The sequence below is a fragment of the Gopherus flavomarginatus genome, chromosome 1 (genome assembly GCF_025201925.1).
Source record: "Gopherus flavomarginatus isolate rGopFla2 chromosome 1, rGopFla2.mat.asm, whole genome shotgun sequence".
In the NCBI taxonomy this organism is placed as follows: Eukaryota; Metazoa; Chordata; order Testudines; family Testudinidae; genus Gopherus; species Gopherus flavomarginatus.
The window spans coordinates 380,217,491-380,237,800 of NC_066617.1; the positions used below are offsets into that span (position 1 = coordinate 380,217,491).

The 20,310-nt window shown below is 55.9% G+C and overlaps 1 protein-coding gene across 5 annotated transcripts in view; it reads right to left on the reverse strand.

Moving 5' to 3' along the window:
• Window positions 1–827: 827 nt before the first annotated feature.
• Window positions 828–20,310, reverse strand: part of DCHS1 (dachsous cadherin-related 1) — a 179,427-nt gene continuing 159,944 nt past the window's right edge. For all 5 annotated transcript variants that reach the window (XM_050924366.1, XM_050924373.1, XM_050924381.1 and 2 more), the window contains 4 exons: window positions 20,032–20,162; window positions 18,892–19,178; window positions 5,956–6,094; window positions 828–5,589 (listed from right to left, as the gene is read on the reverse strand). In XM_050924366.1, the coding sequence (XP_050780323.1) occupies window positions 2,975–5,589; window positions 5,956–6,094; window positions 18,892–19,178; window positions 20,032–20,162 (3,172 nt within the window). In that variant the 3' untranslated portion in view covers window positions 828–2,974. The remainder of the gene's footprint in view (window positions 5,590–5,955; window positions 6,095–18,891; window positions 19,179–20,031; window positions 20,163–20,310) is intronic.

Below are 20,310 nucleotides of genomic sequence, written 5' to 3' on the forward strand. Positions count from 1 at the left end.
TTCCCACCCCGTCACCACAACCTCTCCAAGCTTTCCCCCGCCACTGCCATTCCCCTTAGTTCCCACCTCCACATATCATCACCACCCCCAGACTCTCCCCATGTCACCGCAACCCCCTCATGTCTCAGCCATCCCCCTCAGTTCTCATCCCCCCATGTCATCACCACCCCTGGACTCTCCCCATGTCACCACAACCCCCCATGTCATCACCACTCCCTATGTCACTGCCATCCCCCTCAGTTCCCACCCCCCCATGTCACGACAACCCCCAGGACTCTCCCCATGTCACTGCCATCCCCCCTCAGTTCCTCCCCATGTCATCGCCTCCCCGGGCTCTCCCCATGTCAGTGCCACCACCCGGGGCTCCTCCATTTCACCACCAACCTCAGGCTCCCCCCCACAGGTACTCCTGCATGTCCCTGTCCCAGGATAAGTGAGGGTGCCAGAGACCCACACTTGGGCTGAAATGCCCCTTGAGCAGCAGGGCTGACTCCAGCAAAGAAGCCCAACGGGCACTGGGGAAAGTGGATCAAGATGGCTGAGCTGAGCTGATGGAGGAGGCTGGGCACAGAGGGGTGGGGCTGAAGGAGGGACCTGGTGGCTAAGTGCAGAGAGGTGGGGGAGTGGGTCTGATGGAGGGGGTGGGGTGAGGCTTGGGCCACAAAATTCCAGCATGAAACTTTCACAATTAAACCACAAAGTTCTCCAACAGCTGGGACGGGGAGGGGCACTCTATCCCCTGCTGTTATACATGCCTGGGCCATGCCCACCTGTGCCCACTCCTCTGGCCACACCCACCTGCACCCCAGCCACACTCCTGCTGCACCCTCCCCCAACCACACCCACCAAGTCACACCTTAGGTGGCTGCACCTCTCCACCCCCCCCAGCCTGTTCAGATCTGCTGCACCCTGCTTCGCTCTGCACCCGCCTCGCCCAGTCAGCGCATTGCTGCATGCCTGGTGGATGGAGGCGAACAGACAGATGTAGCACCCCCAAACTTAGCTGAGGCAGGATGGGGCGGGGGAAGCCTCTGCCATCCCCTCAGTGCTCCTGCACCCAGCATTGGTGCTGTGCATGGTGCTGGATGGCAGGGGAGCACGCTGCTCGTCTCGGCCGCAGGCAGCCTTTGCCCAATTCCAGTCTGTGAGCTCCGCGGTCCATGCATGTGCAAGACACAGGGCAAGGATGGCCTGATTCTGGTGCCAGGCTGAGCATGCGAGAGTGACAATGGGGCACCAAGATGGGCTGCAGCAAGACATGGGTGGCAGCACGAGGGTGGGGAGCAGCCTCCACGGGAGCATGTTCCTGTGCCATGCTCACAGCACTATACTGAGGGGAGGAGATGAGCAGCCACAACCAGTTGTCCACCCCTCCCACAGGGGAATATAGGGCCCCTACAGTGGAGGCACTGGATGCAGGGACCCCAGCCCAGGGGCAGACAGGCAGGGAGTGTCTTTTTCAACTGCACAGACCCCCCTCTGGTGGGGGAGGAGGCATCATGGTTGCACTCCCACCAGCAGGGCATTGCAGCAGCACAGATCCTATCCCCGATGAGGCCTCATGGATGCACAGACCCACCCTGAACAGTCCCTGTCTTTTTAATCTCCCCCCACCCCAGCGCCCTGCCCTGCTGCCTGCAGTGCCCCCTGCTGGGCTGGTGGGGGGTGGGGTGTGCTCATTTGGATGCTCTCTTGCTGCCGAAAGAGAAGGTGCAGCAGTGGGACTGACAGCTGCTGAAAGCCCCAGGTGCAGTCCATGCTGTCTCCATCTGCCCTGTCCCTCCAGGGGTCTCAGGACTGGCTCAGCCATGGGAGAGGCCCAAGCATGGCCCTGGCCCTGGTGCAGGTGAGGTTCTGTGGCAGCCGTTAGGGTCTCTGGCCCTCCTAAAGCTGCTCCTCCATGCAGCTTGTCTCAGCAGCAAAAAACAGAATCAATGAGCTGGGAAGCTCCTGGTGTGGATGATCTGTGGGGAACCGGATCTGCCCCCTGGAGCCAGACGAGCCTGCAGGGAATGGGATTCCTTCCCTGGGTCTGGATGGGGTGGCAGGGAACAGGATTCCCCCCCCCTCTGGGGAGGACTGGATGGGGTGGTAGGGAATGAGATTTCCTACTCCTTCCCCCTGGCAAACCTGCAGGGAAGAGGATCTGTTCCCCACTGGCTCTGTGGGAATAGGACCCGCCATCCTGTGTTTGGCCAGTCCTGCAGGGTAGTGTACCCCATCCCCCAGGTCCCCTGTATCCTGGAGCTGGACAGGCCTGTGGGAAACAGAGTTCCCCGCCACTCTGGGGCTGGACAGGCCTGCGGGGAATGGGATTTCTCCTGGGTCTGGGCAGGTCTGAAGGGAACAGAATCTGCCCTCACGGTGAGGTGATGGGGAGTGAGGGACAGAGTGAGCTCTGTGCATGTGCATGGCATGATATCTGGTGTGCTGGCCCATGCTCCCCCTATCTTTGGAATGTGTCCCCCCCTCTGAACCCCTCACCCAGTGCGTAGGGGGGTCTGGCCTTGCTTTCCTGGCCTCTGGCTCACAGTCTGCCCCCCCCACCCCATGTCCCAGGCAGGTGCAGCTGCTGCCCCCCTCATCTGGACAGCTTGGCCCACAGGACTGGAGGAGTGAGGTCCCAAGTGGCCACAGCAACCGCAGGAGTGGCAAGGACACTACTCACCCCCCACCACTCAGGGCAAACAGTACCATGAGAGAGCAGATCTGGCACTAATGGAGGCACTGGCACCGGCAGCCATTTGAGGCAGTGGGACCAGCACCACCACAAGTAGCCTATCAGGGCGCTGACATTAGCAGTGGAACTGGCAGCCAAGGTGGAGGGACTGGAACCAGAACCAGCAACCTGCTGGGGTCTGAGAATGCAGCAGCCTGTGGGGGTGGCAGATCCAGCCCTTCCGCCCCCGCCCCTGCTTTGCCTGGAGGCTGCACAGAATAGCAGGAGGGGTTGAGAGTCCATGGGAGCCTGGGGTTAAATCCTGAGCTCAGCTTCCTCAGGCAGCTCCAGCGAGTGCTCGGCGCTGATGGCAGAGGCCGAGGGCCCCTGGGAGACACCGAAAGGTGACACCACAGGGGAGCGGGCGGCCAGTGGGGATAGCGAGGGCGAGAAGCTGGGCGACATGGCCGAGGAGGAGATGGACCCCTCGTGGCTGATGGGTGAGCGGCGCAGGGAGGACAGGTGCGGGAAGGTCCTGCCCACTGCTGGCTTGGGGGGCACTGACTTGGCCCCGGGATGGGCCACCGAGGTAATGAGGGGCGGAGGATCAATGCGGGGCTTGGGCTCTGCCTTGGGCTTGGCTTGGAAGGGCTTGCGCAGGGAGCTCTCATCCTTGAGACGGGCGATCTCAGTGAAGACGCTGGCCAGGGGCTGGAACTGGGGGCACCAGTTCAGCAGGTAATCCCAGTTGTAGCTACCGCGGAGCTCCTCCTCGCTGGCCACGACGGCGGTGAGGGAGCCCTCCACAGAGGGCTTGCCGTCCTCAGGGAAGGTGTAGTCCTTGGGGTGGGAGGAGACGCTCAGGCCACAGCCCACGCCCAGGAAGGTGCTACTGCCCCCATCCTCACGGTACAGATGGGGCGGCTGCCCAGGCAGCAGCAGGCTGGAGCCCTTCTTGCTCTTGAACCACTGGGCGCTCTCCAGGGTGGTAGGCTCACAGGAGATGTCAGAGAGCTGGTCAGCATCCTGCTGGATGCCCGAGTCGGGGCCACGGGCTGAGATGTGCTCCTGCATGGAGGAGGTGATGCTGGCCACACGTGGGTATTCGTTAATCATCCGGATCTCATCGTCCTCGGCTGCCTCGGCTGAGCCACGCCCACTGGAGTGAGAGGGGTCCAGGGAGCCACCCCGCGGGTAGGGTCCAGCCGACTCGCTGCCATAGCCTGGCAGGGCCTGGTGATAGATGCGGTCACTGCCGGGCAGTACCGGCTCCTCATGGCCTAGCTTCTGCAAGGAGCCACTCTGCATGCGGTTGAGCTGCGAGTCCTGCTCTGGCTTCTTGTGTTCCTGCCGGTGCCGGGAGCGGACCAGCACCAAGATGATGGCCACGGCGGCCAGCACCACCACCACACCCAGGGAGGCAGCCACAGCTACCACCAGCAGCAAGTTGAGGTCCGGCACCAGGCCGAAGGAGGTGTGGGTGACGTCAATGGAGACCTGAGCAGAGGCTGAGCGGGAGGAAGGAAGCGGGCTGCGGGCCTGCACCTCTAGGTTCATCTCCCGAGGCTCCCGCTTGGCCCGCCCTGCTGGCTGCGGCTGGCTGTCCACGCGCAGGTAGATGGTGCCAGTGGTCTGGTTGACCCCAAAGTATGGCGAGGGCTTAGTTAAAGAGTAGAGCACCACGCCGTCCACACCCTCATCCTCGTCGGTGGCCAGCACCCGGCCAATGCTCTGGCCCTTGTGGGCGCCCTCAGGCACCTGGAAGCTGAAGTCCGGGCTCAGGAAGACAGGACTGTACTCATCCTCGCCGGTCACCAGCACCCGCACAGTGACGGTGGCTGAGGCGTTGCCGGCATCCGTGGCCTGCACCAGTAGCTGGAAAGCCTTGGCACGCTCATAGTCAAAGGCAAGGCGGGAGCGCAGCTCCCCGGAGGTCCAGTTGATGAAGAAGACATCCCTGCCTTCAGGGGCTCCCACCTCCCCCACTGCCTGCTCCAGCACAGTGTAGCGCAGCTCCCCGAAGGTCCCGGTGTCGGCGTCGAAGGCATGCAGAGTGGTGACCAGGGTGCCTGGCGGCAGGTTCTCCCGCACACTGGCACTCAGTGTCTTCACTGGGAAGTAGGGTATGTTGTCGTTGATGTCCTTCACTTCAATGGTGATGGGCACCAGGGCAAAGTGCCCGCCAGGGCCATCAGATGCCTGCACCACCAAGCTGTGCAGGGCCTGGGTCTCTCGGTCCAGGGACTGTGCCAGGCGCAGGGCTCCTGTGGCCTCATGCAGCTGGAAGAGCCTGAGCTGGTCTCCAGAACTGATGCTGTAGCGCACCTGGCCATAGGGGCCCGAGTCGGCATCGTGGGCTGCCAGCCGCAGCAGCTCGGTGCCCGGGGGGGTGCTCTCACTCACAGCTGTGTGGTACTCGGCCCGGGAAAACACCGGCGGGTTGTCGTTGACATCCAGCACGGTGACAAGCACTGGCACAGTGGTGCTGCGCTGCGGCACACCCCGGTCTGAGGCTGCCACTGTCAAGTTGTAGATGGGGACGGCTTCGAAGTCCAGTGCCTCCACCAGCACCAGGGCTCCCTGCGTGCGCAGGTGCCCCCGAGACCAGCCCATGTGGCTCTCCACCTGGAAGGCATTGCCGCTGTTGCCGCTGACGATGGTGTAGTCGAAGCCGGCGTTCTCCCGGGACAGGTCAGCGTCACCCGCCTCTAGCGTCAGCACAGTGGTGCCCGGGCGCAGGTCCTCAGGGACACAGGTATTGTAGTGCGCCTGCTGGAAGGTGGGGCTGTGGTCATTCACATCCAGCACCTGGATCTGCACTGTGGTCCAGGCCGAGAGACTGGGAGAGCCGTGGTCACGCACCTCTACCACCAGGTCCAGCGTGGGCTGGTTTGCATCCAGCTCCACCTGGCGAGAGGTGAACAGTGTTCCTGCATGAGGACAAAGTTAGTCAGCACAGCCCTGGGCTGGGGCGTGGAGCCTGCCAGGAACCAATGGGCGAGCATAGGGGTGGGGAGAGTGTTGGGAGTGGGGGAAAGTGGGGCGAGAAGCCACCCCTGCTCCCTGGGGTGAGGAGAGTCAGGGGACTTGTTAACCTCAAGGCAAAATAGGGAGGCCAGACCCACTCCCACTGGTGATGGGGGTCACAGCTGAGGGGGAAGTCAGGCAGCTCCAGGCTGTGGGACCCTGAAGGGGATGGCTCTGTGCCCAGGAAGCCAGTTAGCAGCTCCCTGTTGCTGGCACGGGATGGAGCTGCTTCTCCCAGGGCCTAGGCACAGCAGCACGTTCCCACCTACCATTGCTGGGGTTGATGGAGACGTCGGAGCTGGGCACAGCCAGGCGGTAGGTGAGCTCCCCATTGCTGCCAGAGTCCCTGTCTGTGGCACTGACGGTGAGGATGGTGCTGCCTGCTGGCGTGTGCTCCAGCAATGTCACCTGAAAGGGAAGCAAAGCCCAGAATCATCAGACACCTGGGAATCACAGAACTGGAAGGGACCTCAAGAGGTCATCTAGTCCAGTCCCCTGCACTCGTGGCATGTATAAGTATTATCTAGACCATCCCTGACAGGTGTTTGTCCAACCTGCTCCTAAAAATCCCCAGTGATGGAGATTCCACAACCTCCCTAGGCAATTTATTCCAGTGCTTAACCACCCTGACAGTTAGGAAGTTTTTCCTAATGTCCAACCTAAACCTCCCTTGCTGCAATTTAAGCCCATTGCTTCTTGTCCTACCCTCAGAGGTTAAGAAGAACATTTTTTCTCCCTCCTCCTTGTAACAACCTTTTACGTACTTGAAAACTGTTCTCATGTCCCCTCTCAGGCTTCTCCTGAGGCTCACCCTGGAGCTCTGGCAATGGCGCCCGGTTTGGCAGGGGAGTCACAGGCAGGGTATTCCTGCCCTGGAAGCATCAGGCTCTGGACAGAGGCAGGCGCACTGGGTTGGGCAGCCCCACTTGTCTGACCCAGGACAGGGGAACAGCAGAATAGACAGGCACATTGGCTTGATCTGGCTAGAGTGCAGGGTGCTAGTGTGTAAGGCCAGAAGGGTCCCACAGATCATCATGTCTGACCAGGCCAGTTACTGCTGTCATGAGCCCAGTAACCTGTGAGTGGCTGAACCCCCCAAAGGCACGCAGGCTGGAGCCACAGCCATTAATGAGGCTGATCAATGTACAGGCCAATTAAGCACCATTCCTGGGGCCCAACCCACAGCCGTACAGTATGTTCACTGCAGCTGGGCTGGCGATGTGGTGGCTCTACCAGACCAGCTGCCCATCCTGCTGCTGCTCATCATGACAAGGATTGCAATGCCAATTCCTACATTTGGTCTGTGTGTCCCGCTGTCATGACAGGGGAGGCCAGGCCCAGTTTGAGTGACTGGCATTGCAACATTGCCCTAGTCAGCAGGCCCCGAGCAGAAGCAGGATGAGCAACTGGCCTCAGTGGATCCACAGTATGGCCAGCCCAGCCATGGCAAGAGCACTGTACAGCTGGGTGTTGTTTTTCATAAGAAGGTAAGGGCCCATAAGAGTATAATGCCTATAGCCCACTGAAGGATTGTTCCAGCCTTGGGCATCAAGGGATGGAGAATCTATCACTTCCCCTGGTACTTGATTCCCATGGTTAATGCCTAATGCCCCTCACTGTTAACAATATGCACCTTACTAACATACGCTGGTACAGAAAGGGTTTGAAAAATACAATAAATACTGAACAAACTGTCTAAACAGAAGACGTGGTATGATAATCATACTTGGAAGCACCTCCCTGTAATGAATTTGCTTCTGCAGTTATGTCTGTTAATACACAATCTACGGGTTGAGACCAAGAATTTGCTACTGATGGTAAATCCTTTAAAAATGTGTAACATGCATGATTTTTGGAAGAAACTTTGGTACAGGCTAGGAGTGGTAACAAGGAAGTCCTGTAAGAATACTGCTTCTCAGCTAGTACCTGTAAACAGGCTTAGAGCTTGGCAAAGCAGAGAAAGCGTAACCAATCTAGACTGCTGCGTGGAAGGGGAAACTGAGGCACACCACCTCATGGCACTGGTGGCTAAATGCCAAAACACCTACAGTCTAGAAGGTATTAATATCTACACTGTGTTAACCATGCTGTACAATAAAAGGCTTTCAGGAAACTTGGAAAGAGGACCCCAGAACTTTTTAAAAACATCTGTGGGTAACAATACAATTTTTGGTAACGCTAAGAAATTAAATAACTAAGCCCTAAAGAGAATTTCAGGCACACTGCCTTCGTATTAGTCAGTAACTAAACCTCTGGCAATAATCTAAGGAGGGAGGTGTGACATTACACCCCATATTATTCATGGAAATGTTATGATATGAAAGTGGCATAACTGAGATATGTTTTATGCCACATAGGTCATGTGAGATATCATTGGGAAGGTTATGATTTATTGAATAAGATTATCCAATTTGTATGCATGTATCATGTCTGTATCTGAAGTTAGAAATATTGACTATGTAATAATTACAACTGTGTTTTCACCTGAGGAACACCCCACCAGACATTTTGCAAACAGCCTGGATGGGCCATTAAGAATGACAATAAGACTTTGAAGATACTAATCTCCCTCCTTCCTGAGAAGTTTCCTGGGTTGCTGATTTGACACTGCAGCGTCAGGTGATCGTGTCACCTGGTACTAGACCCCATCTGGGACACCTAGTATTTTTCCATTAAGAAGGGGTGGAGGAAACTAGGAAACAAAGGATTCCCGCCATACGCAAATCCTATTTAAGGCTGGGAAGTGAGTTAATCTTGGCTCTTCTCCACTGCCCAAAAAGGAAAACTGCTGAAAACACCTGAAGGAAGAAAGGAACTAAGCGGGGGGAGAGGGAACAGGGCTGAGCCTAGGCGAGAAAGGTCAGCCTGTGAAGGGTATACCTAGAGATTTAAGCTGCAAGCAGTGCAATTTACCTTCAAGAAACTCTGCAACCTGCATAAAACAACGTTTAGGGTGAGAAATTACTATTTGTAGCCCGTTTCTTTAATGCATTAAGGTTAGTTTGCATGTGTATTTTATTTGCTCAGTAATCTGCTTTAATCTATTTGCTATCCCTTATAATCACTGAAAACCTGCCTTTGTAGTTAAACTTTTTTGTTTATTCTAAAACCCAGTTTGTGCAATTCATAACTGGGGGCATGGGGCAAAAAGCTGTGCATCTCTGCCTCCTCATTGAGGGAGGGAGCAAATATCATGCTCTCTATACAGCGCAAGTGTCATAAACGGATAGTTAAGAGTTAATAGAACAGAAGTACTTCATCTCTCTTTGCCTGTAAAGGGTTAACAAGTTCAGTGAGCCTGGCTGTCACCTGACCAGAGGAGCAGTCAGGGGACAGGATACTTTCAAATCTTGAGGAAGGGAAGTTTGTGTGTGTGCTGTTAGTTTTTGGTTGTTGTTCTCTCTGGGTTCTGAGAGGGACCAGACGTGCAACCAGGTTTCTCTCCAATCTCTCCAATACAGGCTCTTATAAGTTCAGAATAGTCAGTACTAGATAGATAAGGCGAGTTAGGCTTATGTTTGTTTTCTTTATTTGCAAATGTGTATTTGGCTGGGAGGGAATTCAAAAAGACCCTGTAACATATTCCATCTTAAATTTACAAAGATAATTTTTACTGTTTTTCCCTCTTTAATTAAAAGCTTTTCTTGTTTAAGAACCTGATTGTTTGTTTTTTTATTCTGGTGAGACCCCAGGGGACAGGGTCTGGATCCACCAGGGAATTGGTGGGGAGAAAGGAGGGAAGGGGGAGAGAGGTTAATTTTCTCTCTATCTTAGGATTACTTTCTCTCTCAGGGAGAGTCTGGGAGGGGGAGAGAGAAGGAGGGGGGAAAGTGAATTTTCCTCTCTGTTTTAAGATTCAAGGAGTTTGAATCACAGTGATCTTCCAGGGTAACCCAGGGAGGGGAAGCCTGGGAGAGGCAACGGTGAGGGAAAGGATTTACTTTCCTTGTGTTAAGATCCAGAGGGACTGGGTCTTGTGGGGGTCCCCGGGCAAGGTTTTGGGGGGACCAGAGTGTACCAGGCACTGGAATTCCTGGTTGGTGGCAGCGCTAAGCTGGTACTAAGCTGGTAATTGAGCTTAGAGGAATTCATGCTGGTACCCCATCTTTTGGATGCTAAGGTTCAGAGTGGGGAATTATACCATGACATGGTGTGCAGCATGTGGGATGGATAGATAGATAGAAGTCAAAAAGCCAATGAGGTTTTTATTTCTCTCCCTGCTAGCTATCTGCAGGCAGACTGAGAGGTTTGGGTTTAGAAGCAAAAGCCAGTAGGATTTTTCTTTCTCTTTCGCTGCTAGCTGTGTGTAAAGCAGGATAGAGGAGATTGTTTTAAAAGCAAAGATCTACAAGTTTTTTTTGGTCTCTCCCTTCTGAGTACTTTGAAGGCAAAGGCATTAGGGTTTAACAAGGGTCTTTTGTTAAACAAAGGCACTCCAGTTGTGAGTCACCATACACCAGCAAAACACATTTGCAAATGAATGTTTTTTTTCTTTCTAACTCTGTTGGGAATAGCTAGGTAGAAGGAGTTAAAAAAAGACTCTGTTGCTAAGCAACCCTAAGGAGGCAAGAGAGAAGCAACATTTCAGACAGTAAACACCAGAGGGTGCCCCAACACAAGAAAGCAGAAACCATGACTACCAAGGACACCCTGAAACAGGAACGGGCAAGACTGGATGCAGAGGAACAAATCAGAGACGCAGACCACAGGCGAGACATGGAAAAGAAACCACAAGAACTAGAAATAAAACAAAGAGAGATGGAGCTGAGAGAAAGAGAAAGAGAGGCTGCCCACAGGAGAGAGCTGGAGATAAAAGAAGGAGTGGGAAGAGAGGGAAAAAGAGAGAAAGCATGAACTGGAATTAGCACGGGCTAAACAGAATAACACAGCCAACCCTAACAACCCTTCTCCAGTTATTGTTCCACATCCCAAGAAATTTCCCACCTACAAGGCACGTGATGACACTGAGGCCTTCCTAGAAAATTGTGAAAGGACCTGCCATGGGTACAGCATCTCTGAAGACCAGTACATGATAGAACTGATGCCACTGCTCAGTGGACCCTTAGCAGAGGTGGCGGCTGAAATGCCTAAGGAGAACATGAACGATTATAAACTTTTTCAAACCAAGGCCAGAATCAGAATGGGGCTAACACCTGAGCATGCCCGTCGGAGGTTCAGAGCCCTAAGGTGGAAACCAGATGTGTCATTCACCCGACACACCTACCACATTGGAAATAATTATAATGCCTGGATATCAGGAGCGAATGTTAAATCTCTGGACGACATGCACCTCCTAATACAATTGGAGCAGTTCTTAGACGGTGTTCCTGAGGAAATAGAAAGGTACATCCTAGATGGGAAGCCCAAAACTGTAACTGAGGTGGGGGAGACCAGAGCCAGATGGGTGGAAGTGGCAGAAAAGAAAAGAGCTACTATCAAGGGGAGCGAATATCACAGGGGTCACACCGACAATAAACCCTATACCCGAGGACAACCCAAGACCCCACCTGCAACCCCAGGAAAGCCGCCGACTCCCTATTCTCTCACCTCACCAATCTCCAGTAACCCACCTCGGCCCAGTGACCAGTCAGCTGGGCGATGCTTCAAGTGTAATGAACTGGGACATATAAAGGCCAACTGCCCCAAGAACCCCAACCGAGTGCAGTTCGTTACACCTCCATCACTCCAAAGATCCCCAGGCCCAGATGCCTCTCAAATACCCTCGGAGCGAAGGGAAATTTTGAGAGTGGGCGGAAAGAAGGTTATCGCATGGAGAGACATGGGGGCACAAGTGTCAGGTATACACCAATCCTTAGTGGACCCCAAATTCATCAACCCAAAGGCCCAAGTGACAATTTACTCCTTCATGTCACAACCTGTAGACTTGCCTACAGCTAAACTGCCTGTCCAATACAAAGGCTGGTCAGGAATGTGGACGTTTGCAGTCTACGACAATTATCACATCCCCATGCTACTGGGGGAAGACTTGGACAACCAGGTAAAGTGGGCCAAGAGGGTGGGAATGGTTACATGCAGCCAAGTCAGGCAAGCCTCCAGTCCCATTCCTGTTCCTGAGCAATCCACAGGGGCCCTGTCTGTGTTACGAGAGACCCAGACAGAGGTAGTGGACCCGGAGGTAGTGGACCCCTGCCAATGACTGCAACAGCCACAGTACTTCCAGTCCCAGACCTGGACCTGGAAACGCAACCAGCACCAGACCATTGCCAGCACTGATGCCAGCGCTTGCAAACACATCTTCAACTCCAACGCCAGAGGGTGCCAGCGAGCCTGAACTGGCAGAAGCAGCAGACAACCAGACCCAAGAGGCTCAGCCAGAGCGTGAAACACCACCTGGTGCACCAGCGGAGAGCAGTTCACCAGCCATGGAAACAACCCCATTACCTACATCGCTTCACGAGGGACCAAGCCCAAGTCCACAGTCTAAGGAAGAACTGGTGTCTCCAGCCTCCAGGAAACAGTTCCAGACTGAGCAGGAAGCAGATGACAGCCTTCAGAAAACTTGGGCGGCGGCATGAAGCACCCCACCGCCTCTCAGCTCTTCTAACCAATCCCGATTTGTTAGAGAACAAGGGCTTTTATATAAGGAGATTCTTTCTGGTGGACACTGGAAAGACTGGAACCCACAAAAACAGTTAGTGGTTCCAACTAAATACCGGGGGAAGCTCTTGAGCTTAGCCCATGATCATCCCAGTGGCCATGCTGGGGTGAACAGAACCAAAGACTGGTTGGGGAAGTCCTTCCACTGGGAGGGGATGGTCAAGGATGTTGCCAATTATGTCCGGTCTTGTGAGGTGTGCCAAAAAGTGGGAAAGCCCCAAGACCAGGTCAAGGCCCCTCTCCAGCCACTCCCCATAATAGAGGTCCCATTTCAGCAAGTAGCTGTTCTGGGTCCTTTCTCAAAAAAGACCCCCAGAGGAAAGCAGTACATACTGACTTTCGTGGACTTTGCTACCTGATGGCCAGAAGCAGTAGCTCTAGGCAACACCAGGGCTAAAACTGTGTGCCAAGCCCTAACAGACATTTTTGCCAGGGTACGTTGGCCCTCCGACATCCTTACAGATTCAGGATCTAATTTCCTGGCAGGGACCATGAAAGAACTGTGGGAGACTCATGGGGTGAATCACTTGGTTGCCACCCCATATCACCATCAAACCAATGGCCTGGTGGAAAGGTTTAATGGAACTTTGGGGGCCATGATACGTAAATTCGTGAATGAACACTCCAATGACTGGGACCTAGTGTTGCAGCAGTTGCTCTTTGCCTACAGGGCTGTACCACATCCCAGTTTAGGGTTTTCACCGTTTGAGTTTGTGTATGGCCACGAGGTTAAAGGGCCATTACAGTTGGTGAAGCAGCAATGGGAGGGGTTTACACCCTCTCCAGGAACTAACATTCTGGACTTTGTAAGCAACCTACAAAACACCCTCCGACACTCTTTAACCCTCGCTAAAGAAAACCTAAGAGATGCTCAAAAAGAGCAAAAGGCCTGGTATGATAGACATACCAGAGAGCGTTCCTTCAAGGCAGGAGACCAGGTTATGGTCTTGAAGGCGCAACAGGCCCATAAAATGGAAGCATCATGGGAAGGGCCATTCATGGTCCAAGAGCGCCTGGGAGCTGTTAACTACCTCATAGCATTTCCCAATTCCTCCCTAAAGCCCAGAGTGTACCACATTAATTCTCTCAAGCCCTTTTATTCCAGAGACTTACGGGTTTGTCAGTTTACAGCTCAGGGAGGAGATAACGCTGAGTGGCCTAACGGTGTCTACTACAAAGGGAAAAGTACCGGTGGTGTGAAAGAGGTGAACCTCTCCACAACCCGGGAATGTCTGCGGCGGCAACAAATCAAGGAGTTAATGTACTCTCCCGTGAAAGTTTCCCAAAATCAACTGGTTAAAAATTGTCCTTACAATGTGAAGAATCTTGTAGTTGTACATAATTAGTAGCATATGTAAGGGTGCGTGTGTTTATTGATCTGTTTATTCTAGAGTTCTAGGGAAAAATCACTGCCAGTGTGGTTCCACACTGTCAGCGATTTGGGGGGCGTGTCATAAACAGATAAGTAAGAGTTAATAGAACAGAAATACTTCATATCTCTTTTGCCTGTAAAGGGTTAACAAGATCAGTGAGCCTGGCTGTCACCTGACCAGAGGACCAATGGGGACAGGATACTTTCAAATCTTGAGGGAGGGAAGTTTTTGCGTGTGCTGTTAGTTTTTGGTTGTTGTTCTCTCTGGGTTCTGAGAGTGACCAGACGTGCAACCAGGTTTCTTTCCAATCTCCCTGATACAGGTTCTTATAGATTCAAAATAGTAAGTACTAGGTGATAAGGTGAGTTAGGCTTATGTTTTTCTTCTCTATTTGCAAATGTGTCTTTGGCTGGAAGGAGTTCAAATTTGTATTTTGCTGAAAGGATTTTAATTTGTACTTGTATACTTAGGCTGGGAGGATATTCCCAGTGTCTATAGCTGAAAGACCCTGTACCTATTCCATTTTAAATTTACAAAGATAATTTTTACTGTTTTTTCTTTCTTTAATTAAAAGCTTTTCTTGTTTAAGAACCTGATTGTTTGTTTTTTTATTCTGGTGAGACCCCAGGGGACTGGGTCTGGATCCACCAGGGAATTGGTGGGGAGAAAGGAGGGAAGGGGGAGAGAGGTTAATTTTCTCTCTGTGTTAGGATTATTTTCTCTCTCAGGGAGAGTCCGGGAGGGGGAGAGAGAAGGAGGGGGGAAGGTGAATTTTCCTCTCTGTTTTAAGATTCAAGGAGTTTGAATAACAGTAATCTTCCAGGGTAACCCAGGGAGGGGAAGCCTGGGAGAGGCAATGGTGAGGGAAAGGTTTTACTTGCCTTGTGTTAAGATCCAGAGGGACTGGGTCTTGGGGGTCCCTGGGCAAGGTTTTGGGGGGACCAGAGTGTACCAGGCACTGGAATTCCTGGTTGGTGGCAGCGCTAAGCTGGTACTAAGCTGGTAATTGAGCTTAGAGGAATTCATGCTGGTACCCCATCTTTTGGATGCTAAGGTTCAGAGTGGGGAATTGTACCATGACAGCAAGACAATACAATTTTGGGTTACACTCCAGAGGGGGTATGCACCTGAGTGCCAGGCAATCCCCAAGCTGAGTCTTCCCATGCACAGCTGATTGCAGATTCTGTGGCTAGATGTGTCCCTACCTCTGTGTGTGTGCACAGCAGGACAGGGTCTGGGAGCCCAGGCTGGTGGAATGGGTGGGCTCAGTGGGACCCCATACATCAGGTGGCACCCCGAAAGGGGGTCCAACCCCTCATGGAAGGTTGTTAGGATGAAGAGAAGGGAAGGCTTTGTGAGAGAGACTGGAAGAACTTGGCTTGTTAGCCTGGCAACACCAAGGCTGAGCAGGGACTCTGATTGCTGTCTCTAAATACACTGTAGGGGTAAATCCCGGGGACAGAAGAGCTGTGGGTGCTAAAGGACAATGCAGACACAAGAACCAATGGGGACAAACTGGTTAGAAGTAAACTCAGGCTGGGAATCATAAGGTTTCTAATCACCAGAGGAGGAATGGCTTGGAGCAGCCTCCCAATCAGAGTAGTAGCTGCAAACAACCCAACTCGCTTTAAAATGGAACGGGATATGTTTGTGAACAGGAATATAGAATGAGCCTGCCTGGGCTAGCCAGGGACTGGACTCAGTAGGTTCTGTCCAGTCCTCATAAGGCAGGTTTTCCAGTCCTTTAGTCATTCTTATGGCTCTTTTGTGAATCCTTCCCCATTGTTCAACATCCTTAGAATTCTAGAATATCAGGGTTGGAAGGGACCTCAGGTGGTATTTAGTCCAACCCCCTGCTCAAAGCAGGACCAATCCCCAGACAGATTTTTGCCCCAGATCCCAAGTGGCCCCCTCAAGGATTGAACTCACAAGCCTGCGTTTAGCAGGCCAGTGCTCAAACCACTGAGCTATCCCTCCTCTCTGAGTTACCCTTGTTGAATTGTGGGCACCAGAATTGAACTCGGGATTCCAACAGTGGCCACACCAGTGCCAATGAAAGTCATATAATCTCCTTGCTCCAGAGTCTCCAGTGTACGCATCCAAGGATTGCATTAGCCCTTTGTGCCCCAGCGTTACACTGGGAGATCATGCTGAGCAGCTTGTCCACTGTGACACCGAGATGCTGGTTTTCAGGGTACATGTCCCATACTGTCAATAGGGCTGGCAGTCCTGGGCCCTAGGTGCAGTGCACCAGTCTTTCACAGATGGGCCCATTGGCCAGATCCAAGGAGGCAGAGAATACCAGTGGGTTTAATGGGAGAGATGGGCTGTAGACAGAGGTACATGCCATTGACCCAGGCAAATCTCTCTACCCTGACCCAGGTTGCACCCAGGAGTGGCCCAGGCACATGCAGGGGCAGGTCCCAATTTTCCAGGGGGCCGGTGCCAGTGTAGTAGCACTGGGTAGTACCCAGTAGAGGGTTCTACAATGTCTCTTTGTGTCTGTCTGTCCGTGGGGGGTGCTGGTGAGTGATGCTGGGTGGTACCTGGTGCAGGCTCTGGGGTGCATGTGCCTGTGGCAGGGGCGCTCAGGCAGTGCTCAGGGCAGTACCTGGTGCAGGCTCTGGGGCGCGTGTGCCTGTGGCTGGGCGCTCGGGGCTGTACCTGGTGCAGGCTCTGGGGCGTGTGTGCCTGTGGCAGGGGGGCTGAGGCAGTGCTCGGGGTGGTACCTGGTGGGGCTCTGGGGCGCGTGTGCCTGTGGCAGGGGCGCTAAGGCAGTGCTCAGGGCAGTACCTGGTGCAGGCTCTGGGGCGCGTGTGCCTTTGGCAGGAGCACTCAGGCAGTGCTCAGGGCAGTACCTGGTGCAGGCTCTGGGGCGCGTGTGCCTTTGGCAGGGGCGCTCAGGCAGTGCTCAGGGCAGTACCTGGTGCAGGCTCTGGGGCGCGTGTGCCTGTGGCTGGGTGCTCGGGGCGGTACCTGGTGCAGGCTCTGGGGCGCGTGTGCCTGTGGCAGGGGGGCTGAGGCAGTGCTCGGGGTGGTACCTGGTGGGGCTTTGGGGCGCGTGTGCCTTTGGCAGGAGCACTCAGGCAGTGCTCAGGGCGGTACCTGGTGCAGGCTCTGGGGCGCGTGTGCCTGTGGCAGGAGCACTCAGGCAGTGCTCAGGGCAGTACCTGGTGCAGGCTCTGGGGCGCGTGTGCCTTTGGCAGGGGCGCTCAGGCAGTGCTCAGGGCAGTACCTGGTGCAGGCTCTGGGGCGCGTGTGCCTGTGGCAGGGGCGCTCAGGCAGTGCTCGAGGCGGTACCTGGTGGGCCTCTGGGGCACGTGTGCCTGTAGCGAGGCGCTCAGGCAGTGCTCGAGGCGGTACCTGGTGCAGGCTCTGGGGCGCGTGTGCCTGTGGCAAGGGTGCTCAGGCAGTGCTCAGGGCGGTACCTGGTGCAGGCTCTGGGGCGCGTGTGCCTGTGGCAGGGGCGCTTGGGCAGTGCTCAGGGCAGTACCTGGTGCAGGCTCTGGGGCACGTGTGCCTGTGGTGGGGCGCTCGGGCAGTGCTCGGGGCGATACCTGGTGCAGGCTCTGGGGCGTGTGTTCCTTTGGCAGGAGTGCTCAGGCAGTGCTCGGGGCAGTACCTGGTGCAGGCTCTGGGGCGCGTGTGCCTGTGGCAGGAGTGCTCGGGCAGTGCTCAGGGCAGTACCTGGTGCAGGCTCTGGGGTGCATGTGCCTTTGGCAGGGGCACTCGGGCAGTGCTCGGGGCGATACCTGGTGCAGGCTCTGGGGCGCGTGTGCCTGTGGCAGGGGTGCTCGGGCAGTGCTCGGAGTGGCACCTGGTGGGCCTCTGGGGCACGTGTGCCTTTGGCAGGGGTACTCGGGCAGTGCTCGGGGCGGTACCTGGTGCAGGCTCTGGGGTGCGTGTGCCGGTGGCAGGGGCACTCAGGCAGTGCTCGGGGCGGTACCTGGTGCAGGCTCTGGGGTGCGTGTGCCGGTGGCAGGGGCACTCAGGCAGTGCTCAGGGCGGTACCTGGTGCAGGCTCTGGGGCACGTGTGCCTGTGGCAGGGGTACTCGGGCAGTGCTCGAGGCGATACCTGGCGCAGGCTCTGGGGCGCGTGTGCCTGTGGCAGGGGTGCTCGGGCAGTGCTCAGGGCGGTACCTGGTGCAGGCTCTGGGGCACGTGTGCCTGTGGCAGGGGTGCTCAGGCAGTGCTCAGGGCGGTCCCTGGTGGGGCTCTGGGGCGCGTGTCCCTGTGGCAGGGGCGCTCAGGCAGTGCTCAGGGCGGTACCTGGTGCAGGCTCTGGGGCGCGTGTGCCTTTGGCAGGGGCACTCGGGCAGTGCTCAGGGCGGTACCTGGTGCAGGCTCTGGGGCACGTGTGCCTGTGGCAGGGGTACTCGGGCAGTGCTCAGGGCGGTACCTGGTGGGGCTCTGGGGTGCGTGTCCCTGTGGCGAGGCGCTCGGGCAGTGCTCGGGGTGGTACCTGGTGGGGCTCTGGGGCGCGTGTGCCTTTGGCAGGGGCACTCAGGCAGTGCTCGGTGCGATACCTGGTGCAGGCTCTGGGGCGCGTGTGCCTGTGGCAGGGGCGCTTAGGCAGTGCTCAGGGCGGTACCTGGTGCAGGCTCTGGGGCGCGTGTGCCTGTGGCAGGGGCACTCGGGCAGTGCTCAGGGCGGTACCTGGTGCAGGCTCTGGGGCGCGTGTGCCTGTGGCAGGGGCACTCGGGCAGTGCTCGGGGTGGTACCTGGTGGGGCTCTGGGGCGCGTGTGCCTTTGGCAGGGGCACTCGGGCAGTGCTCGGGGCGATACCTGGTGCAGGCTCTGGGGCGCGTGTGCCTGTGGCAGGGGCGCTTAGGCAGTGCTCAGGGCAGTACCTGGTGCAGGCTCTGGGGCGCGTGTGCCTTTGGCAGGGGCGCTCAGGCAGTGCTCGGGGTGATACCTGGTACAGGCTCTGGGGTGCGTGTGCCTGTGGCAGGGGTGCTTGGGCAGTGCTCGAGGTGGTACCTGGTGCAGGCTCCGGGGCGCGTGTGCCTGTGGCAGGGGTGCTTGGGCAGTGCTCAGGGCAGTACCTGGTGCAGGCTCTGGGGCACGTGTGCCTGTGGCAGGGGCATTCGGGCAGTGCTTGGGGTGGTACCTGGTGGGGCTTTGGGGCGCATGTCACTGTGGCAGGGGCGCTCGGGCAGTGCTTGGGGCAGTACCTGGTGGGAGGGGCAATAGTTCAGTGCTTGGCACAGTACCTGGTAGAGGCCCTGGCTGAAGGTGGGCGCGTTGTCGTTGATATCTTCCACGATGACAGTGAGGTTGGCCTCAGTCTCGTGCCGGGAGTCGGAGGAGCGGATGGTTAGGACATAATGGCTGCACTGCTCGTAGTCCAGTGGTGCTGTTAGGGCAATGCGGCCCCCGTAGCGCAGGATGCTGAAGGTTCCTGCTGCGCCCCCATCCGGCACCAGCGTGTAGGAGAGCGCTGGGCCTGAGTCCACGTCGTTCCCCGTCACCTGGGTGATCTCAGTGCCCAGTAGGGTGTCTGCAGGAGGGGTGCCATGTCAGCAGCCCACAGTTTCAGTGCTGGGAGTCCTGCCCCCCTCCAGAAGAGCTGAGAGGGAACCACTGCGGCAGGGCTCTTTGTATGGGGGACAGGAACCCAGCTCAGCACTGAGCCAGAAGGAGATGCCATGTTAGCTGGCACGTATAGGGAAAGGCAGTGACGTGTGGGGACAAAGGGAGCTCCAGCAGGGAGAAGTCAGGGCTGACATGGGGTGGGAGGGCAGGGGGCTCCTGTGAGGGGAGCTGGGGCTGGTGAGAGGGGCAGGCAGTGATGGAAGGGTAGCTAGGGCTGATGAGCAGGAGTGAGTTGGTGTGGGTGGGAAAAGAGGTGTGGGGCTCTAGTTGTGGGGTGCCAGGACTGGCAGGGGGAGCAGGTGAGGGACGCTTGGGGCTGACTGACAGGAGGGCACCACTCTGGGATGTGGGCTTCAGCCACCCATGACCAGCCCCTCTCCAGTGACGGGGCTACAGCCATAGCCCAGGGCCCAGGCCAGAGGCTCTGCAGGAAAGTGGCCTGGTGCCCCCCAGGGCTGTGCGAGGGGCTGCCCTGTCTTGTCCGACAGCACCCGGCCAGTACCCTGCAGGAGGGGCATTCTGGGCTGCAGCTCTGTGGTTAAGCTCCTCGTCTATAGTTAGAGTCCTCTAGGAGTCTCTCTAGAGACCTTAACTAGAGCAGCATCCTGAGGCAATGGGACAAGGAGTTGAGGATTCATGTAAATTAGTCTTTACATATTAATTGATATGCAAATCCCAGGATTGCACAGGTAGCAGGGTTTGAGCCCTCACTGTGCTCACCTCCATGCTACCCTACCCACACCCTGTGCCCCACTTACTCTCGGGCACCCGCACCTCCCAGGGTGGGGGGATGGTGGGGCTGTTATCATTAACGTCCATCACCACCACAGTCAGCGTGGCCGAGCCAATGAGGGGTGGGTTTCCTCTGTCCATCGCTGTCACCACCAGCCTGCATGGTAGAGACAAAGCCTCAGGATCAGCATCGCACAGGACCCTGTGCACCTGCACGCATACTGGAAGGAGATGCATAATGCCCAGAGAGTGTGGGTTGTGTGTGGGTTGCATGGAGCCCCGGGTGTGTGGGCTGGGTGCTCAGA